Raw genomic sequence first — 21,877 nt, 5'->3', positions numbered from 1 at the left:
GGTCAGCTGAGAAAGCCCACGTGACACTATTTTCATAATGTCCACGGTTCATAAAAAAAGATCCATTGAGTTAGATAAGGATGAGCAATCAATCAACGTATTATCGGTTAACCCTTTGAACAAAGTATGTTGTTTTTACATTGGCACTTCACGCCATGACATGAGTGTATTCCCTTTGTTATAGTAACCCTAGACATGTAAACACTCACTTTTGAGATATCCACTGTGCAAGATACCAGTGATTAATCAATCAACGTTTTTTTGTGTTAACCCTTTGATGGCTAGGAAAGATCCGTTGATTTACAAAAAAAGTAAATCAACTGATCATTCATCTCTTGCTGGGCTGCCACGTGCATGTTAAATAACACACATTTCACCTCGCTTCAACCTGGATTTAGATTGAATAATAACCCCAAACACAAGACATGCCAAATGGGAAACTTTATCAGGTAATCTCAGTGGTGCTACCACTAATTATACCTGTAATGAATTCATTACTGAGCATCAAGTGAATGACGACAAATATCCAAGAGTAGGGTTATACCAGAAAACGTGGATGACAACAAGGGAGTAGTAATCGTATTATCGACGCAATCCGAAATCCAAAAATGCTTTCACTGCAGGGATACTTTTTTTATTATTGAACTATAACCATCAGGGTTTTTTTCCAAATGACGACGTCCGATGAGCTTCCGCCGTCCTTTTTGTCTGAATTTTTAGGCTGAAGAAATTAATTATAATGCACCCTTTCTCGAAATCTTTCGGGTAACCAATCAGTGTTCAAAAATGCGTAAAACAAATATTGCCTCCAAGTTTATTTAGCTGTCCTTGCAGACGGTAGCCCAGTCTCTTGTCACGCTCAGTTGCGTTAGCGAGCAAATCGACTCACGGCAGCTTGTGGGCCCTAGCGGCCAGTGTCAGACAGCCGAGAAGAAGCTGCAGATCAGTGCCCCTTTCACCTGAAGCGGCGTTCATCCCAACCAGCTCGCCTCACTGAGTGTGTGGTGTTGACTGGTCCCCTGGCCCAATGCTTCGCCTGAGCTGTAGCGTGCGCAACAGAGGCAGAAAACCAGTCAAGCGTGTGGAGCGAGTTGGTGGAGAGAATGGTTGAAGCGCTCATAAAAGAAACCTAACAACCGAATCGATAGAAAAGAAAACACGGAAGTGTAGGTATACACACGGTCGGGACAGCGAGAAATAAAGCTGGGTAAGTGCGGGTAGGTTCGTTTAGACATGGAATGACTGCCCATCAAACCGTCACGGGCTATACAACACCTAGCATGTGCATCTGAACTGTCAAATGTAAACGCTTAGGAGGAATCGACTGCAATGTAACAAAATTGACAGAACCAGGAGGGGGAGGTAACTCTACCACCTGTTTATAGGAAACATTCAACACCTGAGCAAATTGTTGTCCCTGCTTAAGTTACAATCCGATCGACAGGTGACAATTTTTTTTATACGATTTGATAACGTATATCTTCAAAAGATATCCGTTTCTCACGCAGAACAAGCAGATGCATTGGTGTGTGACCATACTGCCGTTCTCTTTTACTATCAAGGTGCACGAACTTAGTCTCTCAGTGTCGCTCTGTAGGGAGACAGACATTACCCATGCAACATATATGTGTCTTTATATAGGGCTACAGGCCCCCGTGGAGTTCAGTGAAGCGTGTTTAACTACTAGGGCCAAGGAGATAATGCCAAGAGTCATATAAGTATTCAAAGTGTTTCCGTCCCTGGGGGATCTTACCGCAGAAGCACAAGCCATCCAGTCGGGGGACTCCGTCTTGCGAGGCAGGAGAGAGACAACATGGGACATAACAAAGCCCCGATGTATCGGTTGTTCTTGTCATTAAAACACAAAACCCTTTGGGAGACTGTATGAACCCATTGCCTCGGCCTTTCTTAGGTCCATTAATTTGTTTTATGTATGGTACCTGCATACAACAATGTGCTCCAAGTTGAAAAAAACCACGGAATACATTTGTTCTAACTTTCTGCACATGTCTTTGACAATTTAATCAGTGTTAATTTAATCAGTTTGACAATTTAATCAGTGTTAATTTAATCAGTTTGACAATTGTGAAATTGTCAAATATACATTTCGGGTAAGCTGATGAAAATATTTTAATGACGTTCTGTAAGCCGTGTAAACAAGTGGTTGAGAGCATTAGAAACTATCCGCGCCGTCGGGATATATTGATGTTTGTTTGTTGTTTAACGCCGCACTCAGCAATATTCCAGTTATATGACGGCGGACTTTAAATAATCGAGGCTGGACCAGTCAATCCAGTGCTTGGCATCAAGCGCATCGATTCAAGCAGTTGGGATACGATGACATGCATCAATCAACCAAGTCAGCGAGTCTGACCACCCGGTCCCGTTAGTCGCCTCTGACGACAAGCATGGGTTCTGACCCTGAATCTTCATGGGACCCGTCGGCACGGTGGCCCAGTCGTCTGAGGCGCCGCGATGATTCGCTGTGCAGAGTTGCGTCCCTTGGGCACGCCAGAAACCTATGATTGTGGGTTCGAATTCCGGTTCTGGAATATTGTTAAAAGCAGCGTTAAATCCAACTCACTCACTCACTCCAGTGAATGGAGTGTCTACCTCGAGAGCTGAAGGGCGGTGGTACTTGTTGTTACCCTGTCTTGCGCTCGGCATTAACGGGATAAGACAAGGCATGGTCGGCTCGAAGTCAGTATACTGTGTCCGAGTGGGGTATTGAACTGCGGCATGGTTTGTTTGTTTGTTGTTTAACTCAGCAATATTCCAGCGATATGACGGCTGTCTGTAAATAATCGAGTCTGGACCAGACAATCCAGTGTTTGATATCATGAGCATCGATCCACGCAATTGGGGTACGATAACATGCATTAACCAAGTCAGCGAGACTGACCACCCGATCCCGTTAGTTGCCTCTTACAACAAGCATAGTCGCCTTTCCGACAAGCATGGATGGCTGAAGACGCGGCATGGTGGGTAACCCAATACAAAGGGGCAAGTCTGGACTTGTACAAGCAGCCAAACTCACGCAGTGCATGCACGTCCCTAAACATGTGCAGTAATCTTGAAAGCAACATTAAACCCTATTTCACTTCACCTGTTTGTATCGATGGCCCAACCATTTTGTATTCTTATGGTGTCTGTCGGTGGCGTAAAGGTTTTGTGGGTTCGAATCCCAGTTCACCCTAACTATGATTCAAGACCAGCTTTCGTGTGAAGATCACTTTTCACCCTGATGTTGAGCCTTGTCCTATATCGGAAGCTTGACCACTGTTGCGGAGAGCCGATTGTTATTCTTGTCATTTCCACTGCTCTCACATTTTATACTGCCATTGAATAATTTGTAATACAATTGTTGATTTATACCATTGTTTGGTTGTTTATTGGTTTCTCACTAAGTTAGTTCGCGTACAGATTTCTTGGGTTAACATTTTGTTTCAAATTTGGAATCGATATGTAAAATAAACGTCTGAAACCTACATAACTTCGGGCTTTCCTCCCACACTAAGGACAGACCATGCTCGACTCGTGGGGACTCCGAGTACGAATGCAGACGTTCCCAGCTCCCCGTGAATCCTGTGGTCAGGCTATGTGGCTTGGTTGAATTGCATGTCATCGTATCCCAATTGTTTGGAATGATGCTCATGATGTCAATCACTGGATTGTCTGGTCCATTATTTACAGACCGCCAACATGTAGCAGGAAAATTGCTGCGTGCAGCGTCAAAGAACACACATACATACAGCTCGTACGCACGCGCGCACACTCACTCACACACTCACATTCAGAATCCAGGGTTCGTTTAAACGGACGGAAAGGATTGCGGGCAATTACACTGGCAGCATGCATCCGAATAAGCGAGGTTTACCTGTACTCACTCCAGTGTTGGGGCTGAAGGGACGCTAGGAATATATACACCTGGTTTTCGGGGATGGGTTTATCCAGCCTCTCAGTCACTAGTTGTCCTGTTCCAGACTCCATCATGTACAGGATGTCCTGATATTGCAACACTATCAGCGTCAGACACCATAAGTGGTGGGGTAACCTCATGGTTAAACGTTCACTCACCGTGGGCCCCGGTTCGATTTCCCACATTTTTATATAAAGTGTGAAGTCCATTCCTGGTGTCCCCTGCCATGACATTCCTGGAATATTAAACACGGCGTAAAACAATACTCTCTCAGAAACAGTCGTTCATTATCATCTTTTGACTTTTTAAACGTGGCTTCTGGCGTTGTGTAACTCTGATTTAGAATAACATGCATTATTTACTTTTTAGTGTCGCTTGAACATGACGAGAAGGCTGACGAGGGGGAAGGCAAATGTGTCTGTGGAGAGAAACTGGGAAATTCTAACTGAATCAGTCACCACAAAGGACGTCAGAGTTGTCAAAGAATGGTTCAGACACAACACAGGTCTACATGGGCGAGGAAGGGAGTTCCCCGAGAATCTTCGAGACCCCGTCCTTGTTGCTGTTTCAGATGGAAGCAAGTCCATATTTACTCTACTGATGCGTCATGGCTTCCAAGCCAACAGACTCACACGTGGCAAACGTCGGAGCGTGCGACCCATCCACACAGCAGCCAAGTCTGGACAACTGGGGATGCTGATGGCGATGCTGAATGACCACGACGTGCCAGTAGACACGGAGGACTCCCTCCACCAGACGCCTCTGGGGTATGCTGTTTCTGGCAACCACACTGACATTGTACAGTACTTGCTGTCTCAAGGAGCGGATTGTGACCGTCTACACCGACCCCAGTCGCCCTTCAAGTCAGCAGTGTCTTCCAACAAGCTGGATCTGGCAACACTTATGATACAACATGGCGCCGACGTCAACTGCAAGGTTAGAGAGGAAGGTTGTTTGTTGAATACATGCGCACGTTTAAACCATGTTGATATGATGCATCTGCTGTACAACCACGGAGCAAGAGTCGACATACGTGATGACAATAAAGGTTTCAGCATCCTCCACTTCGCCTTACAGATGCCTGTTCACGTTAAAGTGCTGAAGCTCCTCATAAGGATCAACGCGCCTCTAAATGAGGTGTGTTCTAAAGGGCGTTCTGCTCTGCATGGTGTGTTATGTGACAGGGGCAAATTATTCCTACCTCCGAGGTACGTGCGACTTTTGGCTGAAGCAGGGTACGAGGTGAGGCGGGGCGACTATGACGCAGCCTGCAATATTCCCGCGGACCTGGGGGAGACTCTACGGTCGACGCTGCTGAACCTTCTGGCCGATGTCAGGTCACTTCAACAGTTGGCTTGTTTCAAGGTTCGTCAGATTCTAGGAACCCATCTGCCAAAGCGTGTTGGTTACCTCCCCCTACCAGCACAAGTGAAGGATTACGTGAAACTCAAACACCTCACAGGCTAATGTGACACTCTTGTATCAAGTGAGTATGGTCTTACGCCGCTCTTAGCTACATCACTGCGGAGGGTAGCAGGAATGGTCTTCACATGTTGCGCCCATGCACGGAATCGACACAAGCTCCCGGGGAACGCTCAATCACCTCAAAACTCCAATACGAAACAAAGACAAACTCGGATATTTCAATAGTCAGCTCAAATTCAATGCCAAACTTAAAACTGCCGAATCTCCGACAGCTTTGGTGTTTTCATTTGTATGTGTCCTTTCGACATTCATTAACTTGTTATTTTCGCTGGTTAAATGGCGAAAGACGTAACACTGATAATTATTCAGGGTATTGTCACGTTAAAAGTCACCACGGGACCATGCAATATCGAGTTGGCCATCGACACGGCGCTAGACATTGTACTGTACATTCTCGAAGCGTAAAAACACCACCATGTCCACGCAGTACTTGGGCCCCATGACATCAGTTATGTCTCTTCTGTATAAACAGTCGTTTCTCGTTGTGTCGAACTTGGATGTGTCGAATTTCTGGTTGTGCCGAACACATTTAAATAAAGCATTAAAGGTTCGACTGTAGGTCAAGTAAACAAAACCTCACATGACGCCAGTGAGTGAGTGAGTGAGTTTGGTTTAACGCTGCTTTAAACAGTATTTCAGTTATAGCAAACCTGGCAAACATAGAAACAAAATCAGCACGCATCGAACCAATGATCATAGGTTTCATGACGTGGCTTAAAGCACGAGCGTAAACACGATACAGTCCACACATAAAAGTTCAAAACATAAGCGGCATGATGGATAACCTTCCTCCACACTCACGGGTTGTCCCGTCGTCTAGGGCGCCGCGATTCGCTGTGCAGAGTTCGCGTACCTACCTATGATTGTGGGTTCGCCCTAATTATGTTTCTAGGTTTGTCAGCACCACACCCGTGCTCGTGGGTTTGACCGAAGAAGCAACCGTCTGAGACCTGCATTACCTTGGGCTTTCCTCCCACATTAAGCTGACAAGCAGCGATATAACTGGAATACTGTTAAAGCGGCGTTTAACCAACTCAAATTTGGTGACTATATTTTTCTAGCTATTGTATTTAGTTAGTAACTCACAATTACGGGTGGCAATTAGAATGCGTTTTTTTATGTCATTAATGCTGTTTGATGATCGATAAAACCTTCTTGTTAAAAAACATTAATCATTAATTGATATACTCAATTAGCATTTTCAACATTGACAATGTACCTTCAACCAATATTAGGAATTGTATTTTTCTTGTCATCCATACGTTCTTCAACTATCAAATTGATCTTATAATATGTTTAATATATTGTTGCTTCACATTTGACAATAGATGAACTCTAATTAAACTCATATTTGAAACTGTCATTCAGGTGCAACCGTCATTACCTTCGGAACGTTTCTTTACTATCAGTGAGTCAGTGATATTTTTCGCCAGCAATTTTTTTCCAGCAATATCACGGCGGGGGACACCAGAAATGGGCTTAAATTCACACATTATACCCATGTCGGAATTCGAACCCGGGTCTCTGGCGTGACGGGCGAACGCTTTAATCACTGGGCTACCCGACCGCCCTCTATACTATGAAATAATCACAACAATTTTAATATCATAAATATACTCAAAACGTGAATGTATATAGAATCGAGATGTAAATAGAATCAGTAAAAGATGAAGTCATAATACAGTGTAATCAGCTCAAAGCTAATTATCTCGTTCGTGTCCACAGGTTATTGACTTTAATACACAGTCGCCATCAATCGCCACTTTCCGTGACCGGAAGTACACGAGTGGTGCCAAAACTACAGGTAAACACCAGGTACCACAAGACATCTAAGTAACGCCACGTATATAAAACTGATGTGTTGAACGTTGAATATGCAACAAAGTCATTATCCACGATAGGTTTATAGTGAAGGTTACACTTCAGATCTGATATCATTCGTCACCACTCGCCCATTTCCACAACCTGCAAGAAGACTCGATGAATGTTATGTCCGAAAACACGAGAAACCAATCAGAATGAGCGTATGACTTCAAGTACTTCGGTCTATGAATCCCTCAGGAATAATTTTCCATTTTACTTGTCTTGCATCTTAAAATATACCCTATATACAGTTAAATATGTTCAATCATACTGTATAAATACCGTAAGTCCAATGAGCATATGGACGATATGTGACATGGGAAAAATAATCGTGAATCATTGCAACGATTTGACAATTCTTTTAACTGTGCCCGTTTGCGCTAAGACGGGACCCAGTCGCAAAAAATGGTCACGAGAGGAGCACGAGTCGCTATTCGGCTTGTCCCGGAATAACTCAAGTTGGTCACAAATGATCTGATTGGTTAGTTGGATGTTGTATTGAGAAGGTATGGAGTTAGGTAATAAGCTACCACAAGGAATACTGTCTTATCTATGAGTATGTTTTAACTTGCAGAATAGCTAGTGGACAAATTGCACGCCTGTTTAAAATGTTGAATAAGTCGTCCTCATCTCAACCAGGCATATTCATAAAATCATATCATCTTGCTTGAAGTGTTGTGTTGGGCACTGGGGTAACCTAGTGGTTAAAGCGGTCGCCCGTCACGTAGAAGACCAGGGATCGATTCCCCAGATGGGTACAATGTGTTGAGCCCATTTCTGGTGTCCTCCGCCGTTATATTGCTTGAATATTGCTAAAAGCGGCGTAAAACGATACGCACTCACTCCCTCAAAGTGTTCTGTAAAGGTTTTCCAAGCGAACATATCGCCTCATTGCCGGTGGCAAGGGGAGATAATCAGCTTGTTGAGGAAGGCGAACACCTAGAATCTCCCGGATTTTGAAACAACACAATTCCTGAAGAGTCCTGGGATTTGAGACAAAGTACTGTATGTGTCTCTGTATGGATTCCGCATAGTCGCCTGAATACCTGTCACTGACTATATCCAATGCCGCTCCAGTGACCGGATGACCTGCCGAAACCAGCAGCTGCAGCCATGCCAGAGTGCTCCCGCTTGGCACAGTCCTCTCCAGACCCATCTCAAGTGGCGAGGTGTCTTTGTCATTGGGATTGACAAGCGGCAGATTAATTTCAATTAGAAGCTTTATCAGAATGATACTGATCCTCATCCACAAATCAACACACACTTCACTGAGGTCTATTCCATGATCGTAGAGTATCCTGGCCTTGTCCAGCCTTCCAATGACGGCTGCCTTGTAAAACAAGCATCTAGAACGAACCTTCACGTTTATATCGCCACCAGACTTAATCAGCATCTTGAAGGTGTCCAGGCTATGGAATTTGCCTATCGACATGTACAGTGGGGTCAAACCAGAAGTGTCTTTCTGATTCACATTAGCACCATGGGAAATGAGGTACTGCGCCACATTCTTACTGTGACGATACACCGCCCATAACAATGGCGTCTTGCCTTTGCTATCGGGCGAGTCGACGGAAACTCCATGGTAATCTACCAACCTTCTGACGATGTTAACATTGCCTCGACAAGCTGCGATGTGAATGGGTTTCAGGCGTATCACATTACCTCTTTCGTCGTTTGAGGCAAACCGATCTGGGTCAAACCCCGATAACAACAACAAATTAAAGATGGCGTCGTCTTCGACTTCCGCTGCAGTGCAGAGTGGGTCCGGTAACGATGGTGGAAAACTTTTGATAGCTTGGAGTTTCTCGGTTGTGGAGTCAAGCAACTTCTCCACCGAATTCAAATCCTTAGTTTTGATACACTCTATCAAGGTCTCATATACATGACAATCGCGAACAGCAGTCATATTTCATAAATCTGTATAGTTTGTCTCGATTCATACAAGCAGTTACCTATGTCTGTCTGGGCATGCATCTGAAAAGATAGAAACAAGTTTGAATGAAGTACCCTGTTTTGAGGACAGAATAACATTACAGTGCCCTTGGCTCTTTGTCGAGAGTGAGCGCGTTAATGTGTGTGGACGAGTCACATTTGACACAGCTAGGGAAGCTAGTGATCGATGGTATGAGCATCGATACCAACCAAGGGAGGACGATGACACCAAAGTAGGCTATTCATTGTTTCAACAGGCTTTCGGGCACCTTTGATTCTCCTGGTGACAAGGGCTTACACATACACTCTGCAGCTACCCAGTGTGGCTTACCAAAATAAACTACATAAAGGCCTGGAATACCTGAGTCCTACGCCAGGTACAACCTTAGTGGAGAGGTGGGGAAGCTGGTGGTTAAAGCTAACGCTCGTCACGGGTCAGATACCCAAAATGGGTACAATGTTCCAGGTCCCCCCCCCCCCCCACCCCCCCCCCCCCCCACCCACCCACCCACCCCCCCCCCCCCCGACAGACACAATCTTATTGACGAACGCTAACGTCCCACAGCTACTCAACCCTCCCCACAAAATCGGTAATAAACAGTAGACGTGTTGAAAATTTGTTGGCGTACATCCAATATTTGGACGTTTACCGGCACAAAACAAACCTGACATCAATATGTTTCTCATATAGATTAACCATCACTCGTGTTAAGTTATTGATCGCTCGCAGTCATTATTATGTGATATGGACAATTAAGAACAGCGATCGTAAAGACACTAAGGGAAGGTCCCTAATAAGGATGTGCGTACTCAATGTACCCTCAATTCTAAATCACGTGGCGAGCTGCAAATCAATTCGGTCAGCACGCCACACTACCAAGCGGGTCATACAGTGTAAATACCCTAACCTCAGTTAACTGCTCTTGGGTCATACAGTGTAAATACCCTAACCTCAGTTAACTGCTCTTGGGTCATACAGTGTAAATACCCTAACCTCAGTTAACTGCTCTTGGGTCATACAGTGTAAATACCCTAACCTCAGTTAACTGCTCTTGGGTCATACAGTGTAAATACCCTAACCTCAGTTAACTGTTCTTGCAACAAGTATGAGGTACCGAGGACCGTGTCTGTCCTGGTGAGTGAGTAGGTTTGTTTCGTGCCAATATTACAGCAACATCACGGCTGGGGACACCAGAAATAGGCTTTAGGCACTGTGGGGAATCGAACCCGGGTCTTCGGGGTGACGGGCGAACGCTTCAACACTAGGCTAGCCCACCGCCCCTTCCCTGTCCTGATATAGTAACGGACTGACCATTTGATATTCTTGGGGAATGGTGTAATGTAGTTTTGTCAAGAGACGAGGTATGATTCAGCTATATCTGCTAAACCACATATTGTTTCAATGAAACCTATAAGCCTCAATATATGCTATTAAAAATATGTTTATGGCTGTCAACGACTCAACGTCTTTTCCACAGTCTGAGGCATAATTATTTTTACAAATAATATCTGGGACAAATTATCATGAGAACCTTCCCCACAAAATCAACATCTAGACTGTCTGGTCAAGACTCGATTATTTACAGGTTATCGTTGCGTAGCAATAATATTGTGCATCATCAAACAAAGAAAATCATCACTTGGTTCATCACGTATCATATTATATTGTATGGAACTAACCCAAGCATATTTAACATCATCATCAGACACAGGAAGACAAAACAAAGAACTTTAACCACGCGCATAACCCACAGTCTTACGACGTCAAATGTTTCAGTTCAATGTAATCTTTCAAACTTGCTGGAATAGGAAGACGACGCACTCGGGGTGATGGACTGACACCAAGAACCTGGCGTATCTTAAACGAACACAGTTGTTGGAGGGTCCTTGTGTTTACCATATACGTCTTCAGCTGTTCGAAAACCAGCTTGCCCTCAGTGTTTGCAAATCTAGCACGTGCCTTTTCGTAGTCTTTCTTGGTAACACGGTACCCGGACTGAACCACAAGATGTACCCAAAGGAGAACCTCAATGCAGGGGGCTGTGCACAGCCCTTCAAAGACAGCAGTATGACCCCTGTCATTAGGTTCATTCAATGGGAAGTTAATCTCCAGAAGAAACTTTACCATTTCAACATCTGGATTCATTACTAGCGCCAGGTAGAAAGCGTTCTGTCCATGATCCGTTGGAATGTCAATTTTGGCGCCTTTTTCAACAAGTAATTTAGCCATATCAATCTTGTTTACTGACACGGCTTTGTTGAAGGCACAACCAACTGGTCCAACGATCTTATTGACGTCCGCTCCTGCGTCCAACAGTTGTCGTGCGATTTTGGTATACCCCAGATGTGCAGCAATAAACAAAGACGTCACCCCAATATCTTTCATAACATAATCTACACACGCGCCTCTTGACAACAGATACGCCACAATGTCGACATGTCCCCAATATACGGACCACATTAATGGTGTGCGACCTTCAGCGTCCTCACTATCAACAGAAAGATCCAATTCATCGACAAGTTTCTGGATGACCTTTAGATGACCTCTACACGCTGCTGCGTGTACAGAAGTACAATAAACTTTAAATCCATGCAAAACCAGCAGGTCGATTATCTCCAGGCTTCCCGCCTCTGCTGCTGAGCAGACGATATCCGGTTTACAAGCTAGGAAAAATCTGCAAAGGTCAGGAATCTGTTTCCATGTTTCCAGCCATTCACGCACTCCTTTCGTGTCAGAGGACTTCACTCTGCTGACGAGCAAGTCACAATCAGGCTTGCAAGGGGAGTTAGAGTTTGTTTCATTCGAACAAACTGGTTCCATAACGAAAGGGGATGATACCTAAAAAGACCCTAGTCTAGCATTTAATCCTCGTTAGTCTCCATAAAGAATCAATGACGTGGCCCTTGGTCTATGAATCTACCCCTACACAGCTCAGTACATGACTGGCAATACGATCGAAATACTAGCCAGTGTCACTAGTGTCACGGTGCCATTACCCTCTGAAAAAAAAGAAAACAAAAAGTTGAAACAGCCCTGTCAAATTAACACTATATGGTGGGAAAAGGTCGTCTGGTGAATCTGCCAGCACTCAAACATTTAGCACAAAAGCTAAAATTAGTAAACTGTCGACAGTTAGAGAATAGTATATTTGTGAACTGTAAATGGTTAATAAAGCAAAAAACAAAATATGCGATATCTCGCATGCTTTACATTCGGAGTATTAATTTCTTACTTTTGGCCGTCGACTGGGCTTGAGAACAAACAGGGCTGGAATTCATTCATACTAACTACCTAGTACCAGGTTTTATAACAATTTAACATTTTGTGATAAAAATAAATTTTCCTCATGAGTATTTATTCGCTGGTGCCACGTGTCATGTTAAATACGTTTGTGATGCTCTCATTTACTTGTATGTATTTTTATCAATAAGCTGATACCTTGTGCTGATGTAAACCAAGTTGTCTTCCGGATAATATATTTGTTTTAAAGTGTTATCTTATCTCAACAATAAGGGATCAGGACATTTAGGAAGAAGAATGGGTACCTGTGTGGTGTCTTCATTATTTAGGAGAATTAAATCACTTGACACTTTGAACTTTTCGATTACAATTAATGTGGATGGGGCGTCTTGTCTGATTACATTCAAGCAACCTTGTTACCGATACCATACCCGTGAAGATCCGGGGTAGAATATATAGGTCTTCTGCGAACCATGCTCTCCGTAAAAGGCGACTATGCTGGTCGTAAGAGGCGACTAACGGGATCGGGTGGTCATGCTCGCTAACTTGGTTGATGCATGTCATTGTATCACAATTGCGTGGATCGATGCTTATATGTTATCAATCACTGGATTATCTGGTTCAGACTCGATTATTCACAGACCGCCGTCATATAGCTGGAATATTGCTGAGTGTGGCGTTAAACAACAAACAAAGAAACCGATACCACTTTCTCTCCGCTGTCATACAAGTGGACATAAATATAGCGATGTTTAGGATTTTAATGTCGCTTCCTTCAATATATGCCCAAGGGGTCATGTCACAGCTAGCAAAGCTCACGTGATGACAAACTAAATATTACATATATGAGAATCAGTACCTCCTTGTATTGTCAACAATCCATGACACCATGTTATAAATTAATGTCAAGAAAATGTTGGTAAGTGTATACACTATACACCTAGCTTGTATATATATATATATATATATATATATGGTCTCTGCTTAGGGATTACATTCTCGCCTGACCATGGTAGACATCGCAAGGCGGAAATAGTGTAGAATGAGCACGGATGCTCTCAGATATACACATCTATGTCTGTCCATGTCTGGTATCATATATACAAATGGCACGAACAGTGTTATGTCAAAGGACAACCCATACCTGAATTTTTCGCAGTGAACAGCGTACGGAAATGTCGCAATATCGTCGATCGAAGCAATAATCAAGGGAAGTAACTGCTCCGTCATGAACACGTACAACTGTGACATATTTCCGTCGAAAAATACACTAAGGTGTGAAAAATATCTTATTGTCATATACTACAACACGTGTATTCTGATATAACAAACGAAATTGTCGTATGTAACGTTTATGTGTTAAGAATACAACGTTTCGTAACTTTCACGATCCATCTTTTTCTTCGTCTCATGTGGAATTTCCCGTACAACTTTGGTAATACCCCTTCCAGCGCCGTTTTCAAAACATATCCAATGTTGTCTGAGAACATCAGAGAATGTTGTTAATAGTTCATGCACGGTCGCGATGATCGGCGAATTCACTACCATTTATCAGAAGAACGGGCTAATATTGTCATTGTAGGGGTGATGGCATATATATTGTTTATTGCGAAAACATCAGGTACGTGTTACTAAATGTTGACAGTGTCATTGTGTGTGTCAGTGTGTGTAAGGCACTCGTATAATTTCACGTGCCGGTCACATGCCCAGTTAACCACGGCAGTTTATATATACAGGTATCATTGAATCTATGTCAGGGTTATATGTGTTAAATGAAATTCACTATGCAACAGCTATTCACAGTTTTACCACAAATACAGTGAATTTGGAAATTAATGTGTCTCCAAATTAATGCCACTGCTGACCCCTAGCAAAAAATGCGACTTATTATAAAAAAAACACAAAAAAAACAAACACACAGTTTATATGTTTACTCGGTTGACTGGCATTAAGTAAGTTCAAAGGCAATAAAATAATTAAACCAACAACAGTTCACTGGTTGGTATGCAGATAAGGTGTCAACAAGCTTGACACGAGTGGGTAGTACTCTTTACTTGTTACAACTGCTGTGGACCGCCTCCGTGGTCTAGTGGTAGAGCGTCCGCCCGGAAGGTCCGGGGTTCGATCCTCTTCCGCGTCATACCAAAAGACATTAAAAGATGGTACTTGTTGTTACCCTGTCTGTCGCTCGGGATAAGGGGGCTAAAACAAGGACTGGTCAGCTCGGAGTCAGTATACTGTGTCTGAGTGGGGTATCCATGTTAAACTTCGGCATGGTATGTCAGTGAGCTAGCACTATAAATCGGCATCAGTCCGGACTAGTACAAGCAGCCACACACACACACACACGTGCATGCACGTCGCTATATAAGTGCAATAATCTTGGACGCGACGTTAATCCAATTTCACCTCACCTCTCCCCCTACAACTGCTGTGTTTGTGTTTATATTCAAGTTGGTATTTCCGCTATTCTAAGTGTGCAGTGAGGCTGTCTTATTGTTGATAGTCATTTTGGAGACATAAGTGCGATTCAGTTAATTAATGCGAGTGAAGTCCACTAGCATTTTTTGCAATTAATTCATGCTCTCGTTAATTTCAAGATTTACAGTATGGGAAATATAGGCATGGAGTTCTCAGTTACAAACAAGTATTGTGGACCCTTACAACAAGTGAATTGAAATTGTGTGGTGAAGGAATTCTCCCTGGATGTACCAACAATATTTGACTTAGATGGTCGAACTTTCATACCTTTACAATATATAAGTATATTTTAATAGTTAATAATAAGAACAAGTTATCAGTAGTTATGTTCGACTGTAACCATGGTAACCACCTGATCATTGTACTTGTGTTACAATCCTTAATTGGGATGTGTCGTCATGCTCAGTGACTTGGTTGAGTGCGTGGCAGTGTACCCCAGTGAAGAGGGATGCTGCTCCTACAGCATTAAACTGCATGTACTTGTTTATGTGGCTCAGACTTGATAATTTACAGGCAGCCAATACTCAGCAGCTGGAAATTAAGTACAATGTTGCTGATTACAGTAAAACAACATTCAAACTTTCCGTCAATATAAACAGTAAAAATGAAGGTACTTGGACGTCTCCATCTTCCCGAGGTGAGTGACTTAACTGACTATAAAAGACCAGTTTCCACCCTTGCCGAACTTTGTAACGAGTATATGCATAGTCCAATCGAAATCTGGTTCGTAAACTGTCATGCAGATTTTCGGTCGATTGCAGGATTTGCAAAACATTCGCACTGCCAACTTGTTGTCAACAGATATTTTCTAGTTCTTTTAATGTTTTTTATCATGGTGCTCACGTGATTTGATGCACTTCGCGATGTGAGACTCGTTTTATCACAATATAGATCTTGATTATAGATCAGATCGTCTTGACTGGGCGCTGCCATTTTGTTTGAAGCAAATACAAGTGATACAAGAGATGGTATCTGATTGGTCCATCAGAGAGGCATAGAAGGGACTTAACTAGAAATAGCCACTGATGGCGCTACGATCGAGCCCAGGAATTCCAGCCTAGTTCTGCAAGGATGGAAACTGGTCTTTTAAAGTCAATTAACTCTCTTGCCTCGGGAAGATGGGACATCTCTTGATGTTTTCAACGTAACTCCGAAAACCTTTAACTGCCAGTTAGTGATGTATGCCATGAATTTAAGCTATTTGCTGGGGCAGGGCCAGACCTGTGGTTAGACACATGATATCATGTTTCATGACACTAAACACTATGTTGCACTTCATCATGTTCATGTCTAATTTCTTTCTGACTATGCACTCATTCCTTCCGACTTTGATATCCTGTATATGTTTTCAGCAGGGCTCGTAACTAGAAAGAAAATCAGGTGTGCCCCAGCTAGAGCTCTGGACCTGTTTGTCAGGTGTCCCATTTTAATTTAGGTGTGCCTTGTCTATGTTACCCAATAATTATAACAAAAGGCAGTTAATCCATTAGATCAAAATAATACATGTAATAAGCGCCCAGGGCGCTTCAAAATTACAAATAGGGGGCTCTAGAATTATTTTGGGGAAAAAGACAAGATTTGAAAGATTGTAAATGACGGTCTGAAATGTTTATGTACGACAGATATATTTTTCCAGAATTCAATTGCCCATAATTAAGGGTGCATATAACACATTAGTGCATATTATACACGAATAAATAAGTCTTGTGTACATTGATCAATCGGAAGGGGTGCTAATTGGGATTGTTCACTAACCAAAATATTAGCAAATATCACCTTGGGTGCTTATGAGAGTGGGGCACTTATTACGTTGAATACGAGTGAAATAAATGTGTTTCAAGTTTGTTGGTTCTGGAACTCCTTGGACCTTTAAAGAATTGTTTTGTTATTCCCTCTTTTCCAGCTGGTTGACTCTTCTCCTTGCAAATTTTGAAAAAAAATGTTTTTTCTCCCTGTCACATATTAACCACGATTTGTACTTTGGAAGAGGCCAGTTACTGGGGATATCTCGTGTTGACTTATGTTTAGATAATTGTGGCTTTGGTTCATCTGTACTATCACATGTGTCAGTCATGTCTGCATTCAAGTTTTGCTTCTCAGGAATGCTTATTTTAATGTTAATATTAGCATGCAGCAATATATGCTGCTTACCTTGTTCCTTGTCTGCAGTAACTTTATTAGAGGGGGCAGTCGGGTAGCCTAATGGTTAAAGCGTTTGCTCGTCATGCCAAAGACCCGGGGTTCGATTCCCGACATGGGTACAATGAAGCCCATTTGTGGTGTCCCCCACCGTGATATTGCTGGAATACTGCTAAAAGCGGCATAAAACCATACTCACCCACTCACTCACTTTATTAGAGTGAGTGAGTGAGTTGGGTTTAACACCGCTTTTAACAGTGTTCCAGTTATATCACGGCATGTCAGCTTAATATGGGAGGTCTTAGACATTTACCACTTCGGTGAAACCCATGAGCACGGGTATGGTGCTGACAAACCTAGAAACATAATCGGGGCGAACCAGGATTTAAACCCACCACAACCATAGGTTTCTGGCATGCCAAAGGGACGCAACTATGCACAGCGGATCTCTCGCCTAAGGCGACTGGGCCACCCGAGTCCCCACCTTAATTAGAAGTTACAGCAGTAGGCTTTTTTTAGACTTCCATTTTGACAAATAGTGATCGTCTGCTAGTCAGCACGATTAACCACTTCCTTTTGAAACACATGACCTATGTAATATTTGTAATATACCTGTAATATATTTGTATATTACATTCAAACGCAAGGCATACAAAATATTCCATCAAAACACTGAAAGAAACGAGTACATTCAAATGGATTTCATGCAATCTTGAACATCTCGTCTATAAGATAGTCAACGGAAATCACTGAATAATGCCGCTTGGGTTTACAACAGGAAGTTGTTTAGCGAAAGTGGAACTCTTTCATTTCACAGTTCAATTTTGTAAAGAAATGAAATAAAAATTAACATAATTACTTTTAACAAAAAATACCATGCCCACACGCCATTTCCTGTTTTATTCACGAGCAATGTTCAGTGTAAGCATGATCAGATCATGTTAGACGTGTATCTAAATAGTTTTTGCCATAGCCCCGGTAAAACCCTTCCTGATTGGCCATTTTGTACCCAACGCTTGAGACCTAGGCAGTAAATTAGGACTTGTGTCATAGCAACTGATTTATGACAACCATTGTCTGAATTTAGTGTTCATTCAGACAATGGTTGTCCCAAATCAGTCGCTATGACATTGGTCCCAGCAATACTATGCATGCTTATGTGATAATGTGATAATGTGCTATGTATTTAATACTCTGTACCAGTGTGCATTCTTTGTGTTTGTGCCTAAGGCCATTCATACACTAAGCAGGGGGCACGGGTGGCCCAGTCGTCTAAGGCGCCGCGATTCGCTGTGCAGAGTTGCGTCCCTTGGGCACTCCAGAAACCTATGATCGTGGGTTCGAATCCCGGTTTGCCCCGATTATGTTTCTAGGTTTGTCAGCACCATACCCGTGCTCGTGGGTTTCACCGAAGTGGTAAACGTCTCGGACCTGCATCACTTCGGGCTTTCCTCCCATATTAAGCTGACACGCCGCGATATAACTGGAATACTGTTAAAAGTGGCGTTTAACCAAACTCACTCACTCATTCATACACTGAACATAAGTGAGTATATTTCAGATCCTGGAGCTGTTGATACTATTCATCAATGCCTGGAACACATGGTGAAGAAACAGAGCACAGGTGAAAAGTGTCTCAATTCACCACTTGCTCAAGTCCTGTGCACAGACAACCTGTTCAAGACAGCAGAGGTAAATACAGACAGTTATCTCACAATTCTTAGTTAACAATGGTTAATGCATTGTAAGATAACATAGTAAGAGTATAAATTTTGATGTTGGAGTCCAAGCAAGTGAACAACAACTTGGCAAGAACTTCTTATACGGATGCAGGGTTTTATCTTGACCTAAGCAATTCGTCTGAGGGACCCCAATAATTATTAATAAGTTTCCATCTCTTATATTACTTGCATTTGCTTCAGACAAAATGGTGGCGCATAGTCAAGACGATCTGATCGATAATCAAGATCTGTATTGTAATAAAACAGGGTCTTACCTGAGGAAGTGCATCAAATCACTTGTGCATCTTAAAAACATGAAAAAAAATACCAAAAATGTCTGACGATTCCCAGTTGAGCGTACACATGCTTTGCAAATCCTGCAGTTGACTGAAATCTGCACGTTGAAATACATGTTGTTTACGAACGGGATGTCTTGTTCGTTATGCGATTTTGATTGGACTATGCATAGACTCGTTAGTTCAGTCTGTATGATATAGGTACTAGTACCTGTACCGAATGTTGCATGGAAGAAGTTGAACTGCAGATTATTTTGCAAGACTAGCACCAAATAATTGGATACAATAGTTTTGCTAATCTTTTACATTCTCGGAACAACTGGGGAAGTATTGTTTTGATTGACCCCATTTTTTGTTTTACATGCTGCAATTAGCTGTATCCCCCTTGGGCACGCCAGGTACCTATGATTGTGAGTTCGAATCTCGGTTTGACCTGGTTATGTTTCTAGGTTTGTCAGCACCATACCCGTGCTTGTGGGTTTCACCGAAGTGGTAAACATCTGAGACCTGCATCACTTCGGGCTTTCCTCCCACATTAAGCTGACACGCTGGAATGCTGTTCAAAGTGGCATTAAACTCAACTCACTCACTCACTCACTCAAAACTAATGTTTTTTTGTACCTTCCTCCAAAAATGAAAAGTTGTGACCTTGGCCTTCAAAGTCAAAATAGTCTGTTTCAACTATATATGGTTGCTTTAGACACAAGTATCCATATAGTAGACACAATTGTATATTCAGCTGTTCAGAAACACCTTACTTCTTTCTTTACCATGACATCATTTTTGAAATTTTCAAAATTGAAAGCTTTCCACATTTAAAAGTAGGGTCTTATGGACAGGTTCACTAAAATGAACTCTTGTAGCTGCCATTGGAATTTTGTAAACTGAAAAGTTTACTTAATTGTAGCTAGAGGCATAAAGAACTTGACATTGATATGTTGAGTATATTCAGTAGACAGAGATGAAGACCATGACATTGATATGTTGAGTATATTCAGTAGACAGACATGAAGACCATGACACTGATATGTTGAGTATATTCATTAGACAGACATGAAGACCATGACACTGATATGTTGAGTATATTCAGTAGACAGACATGAAGACCATGACATTGATATGTTGAGTATATTCAGTAGACAGACATGAAGACCATGACATTGATATGGTGAGTATATTCAGTAGACAGACATGAAGACCATCACACTGATATGTTGAGTATATTCAGTAGACAGACATGAAGACCATGACACTGATATGTTGAGTATATTCATTAGACAGACATGAAGACCATGACATTGATATGTTGAGTATATTCAGTAGACAGACATGAAGACCATCACACTGATATGTTGAGTATATTCAGTAGACAGACATGAAGACCATGACACTGATATGTTGAGTATATTCATTAGACAGACATGAAGACCATGACATTGATATGTTGAGTATATTCAGTAGACAGACATGAAGACCATCACATTGATATGTTGAGTATATTCAGTAGACAGACATGAAGACCATGACATTGATATGTTGAGTATATTCAGTAGACAGACATGAAGACCATCACACTGATATGTTGAGTATATTCAGTAGACAGACATGAAGACCATGACACTGATATGTTGAGTATATTCATTAGACAGACATGAAGACCATGACATTGATATGTTGAGTATATTCAGTAGACAGACATGAAGACCATCACACTGATATGTTGAGTATATTCAGTAGACAGACATGAAGACCATCACACTGATATGTTGAGTATATTCAGTAGACAGACATGAAGACCATCACACTGATATGTTGAGTATATTCAGTAGACAGACATGAAGACCATGACATTGATATGTTGAGTATATTCAGTAGACAGACATGAAGACCATGACATTGATATGTTGAGTATATTCAGTAGACAGACATGAAGACCATCACACTGATATGTTGAGTATATTCAGTAGACAGACATGAAGACCATCACACTGATATGTTGAGTATATTCAGTAGACAGACATGAAGACCATGACATTGATATGTTGAGTATATTCAGTAGACAGACATGAAGACCATGACACTGATATGTTGAGTATATTCAGTAGACAGACATGAAGACCATGACACTGATATGTTGAGTATATTCAGTAGACAGACATGAAGACCATGACATTGATATGTTGAGTATACTCAGTAGACAGACATGAAGACCATGACATTGATATGTTGAGTATATTCAGTAAACAGACATGAAGACCATCACACTGATATGTTGAGTATATTCAGTAGACAGACATGAAGACCATGACATTGATATGTTGAGTATATTCAGTAGACAGACACGAAGACCATGACATTGATATGTTGAGTATATTCAGTAGACGGACATGAAGACCATGACATTGATATGTTGAGTATATTCAGTAAACAGACATGAAGACCATGACATTGATATGTTGAGTATATTCAGTAAACAGACATGATCTGACATTGACACAGTCAAGGTGACCTGGAAAAGGGGGGTACACCCTCTGCACCTCAGGACATATGTGTGTAACGTTACCTGTACCTGCACCTCAGGATATATGTGTGTAACGTTACCTGTACCTGCACCTCAGGATAGATGTGTGTAACGTTACCTGTACCTGCAGCTCAGGATAGATATGTGTAAAGTTACCTGTACCTGCACCTCAGGATAGATGTGTGTAACGTTACCTGTACCTGCAGCTCAGCATAGATATGTGTAAAGTTACCTGTACCTGCACCTCAGGATAGATGTGTGTAACGTTACCTGTACCTG

The 21,877-nt window shown here is 42.2% G+C and overlaps 4 protein-coding genes across 5 annotated transcripts in view; 2 read left to right on the top strand and 2 right to left on the bottom strand.

The window, feature by feature from the left end:
• The first annotated feature begins 1,159 nt into the window (after nucleotides 1-1,159).
• On the top strand, nucleotides 1,160-5,386 carry LOC139444675 (putative ankyrin repeat protein RF_0381). The gene is made up of 2 exons (XM_071225611.1): nucleotides 1,160-1,207; nucleotides 4,289-5,386. The coding sequence occupies exon 2, from the start codon at nucleotides 4,301-4,303 to the stop codon at nucleotides 5,384-5,386; it is 1,086 nt and encodes a 361-aa protein (XP_071081712.1). The 5' UTR covers nucleotides 1,160-1,207; nucleotides 4,289-4,300.
• Nucleotides 5,387-8,114: 2,728 nt separating this feature from the next.
• LOC139444667 (serine/threonine-protein phosphatase 6 regulatory ankyrin repeat subunit C-like) lies at nucleotides 8,115-9,173 on the bottom strand. The gene has a single exon (XM_071225599.1). It carries the CDS (start codon nucleotides 9,171-9,173, stop codon nucleotides 8,115-8,117), a length of 1,059 nt encoding a protein of 352 aa, XP_071081700.1.
• On the bottom strand, nucleotides 8,877-13,641 carry LOC139445057 (ankyrin repeat domain-containing protein 50-like). 2 transcript variants are annotated; one of them, XR_011651856.1, is made up of 3 exons: nucleotides 13,585-13,641; nucleotides 10,880-12,199; nucleotides 8,877-9,241 (listed from the first exon to the last, which is right to left on the bottom strand). XR_011651856.1 is itself a non-coding variant. In XM_071226133.1 (2 exons), the coding sequence occupies exon 2, from the start codon at nucleotides 12,018-12,020 to the stop codon at nucleotides 10,956-10,958; it is 1,065 nt and encodes a 354-aa protein (XP_071082234.1). In that variant the 5' UTR covers nucleotides 12,021-12,199; nucleotides 13,585-13,641; the 3' UTR covers nucleotides 10,761-10,955. The 2 variants fall into 2 exon arrangements, 1 of the variants encoding a protein (XP_071082234.1); XM_071226133.1 differs by lacking the exon at nucleotides 8,877-9,241 and having other exon boundaries at nucleotides 10,761-12,199.
• Nucleotides 13,642-13,834: 193 nt separating this feature from the next.
• The window catches only part of LOC139445050 (mdm2-binding protein-like), a 31,620-nt gene continuing 23,577 nt past the window's right edge, over nucleotides 13,835-21,877 (top strand). The window contains exons 1-2 of the mRNA XM_071226119.1: nucleotides 13,835-14,061; nucleotides 18,622-18,752. Of these exons, the coding sequence (XP_071082220.1) occupies nucleotides 13,953-14,061; nucleotides 18,622-18,752 (240 nt within the window). The 5' untranslated portion in view covers nucleotides 13,835-13,952. The remainder of the gene's footprint in view (nucleotides 14,062-18,621; nucleotides 18,753-21,877) is intronic.

This window comes from Haliotis cracherodii, unplaced genomic scaffold (assembly GCF_022045235.1).
Source record: "Haliotis cracherodii isolate W230 unplaced genomic scaffold, xgHalCrac1.p SCAF_10, whole genome shotgun sequence".
Lineage (NCBI taxonomy): Eukaryota > Metazoa > Mollusca > Gastropoda > Lepetellida > Haliotidae > Haliotis > Haliotis cracherodii.
Note: the sequence above shows the minus strand (reverse complement) of the source record. Positions and strands in the feature narration are given on the sequence as shown.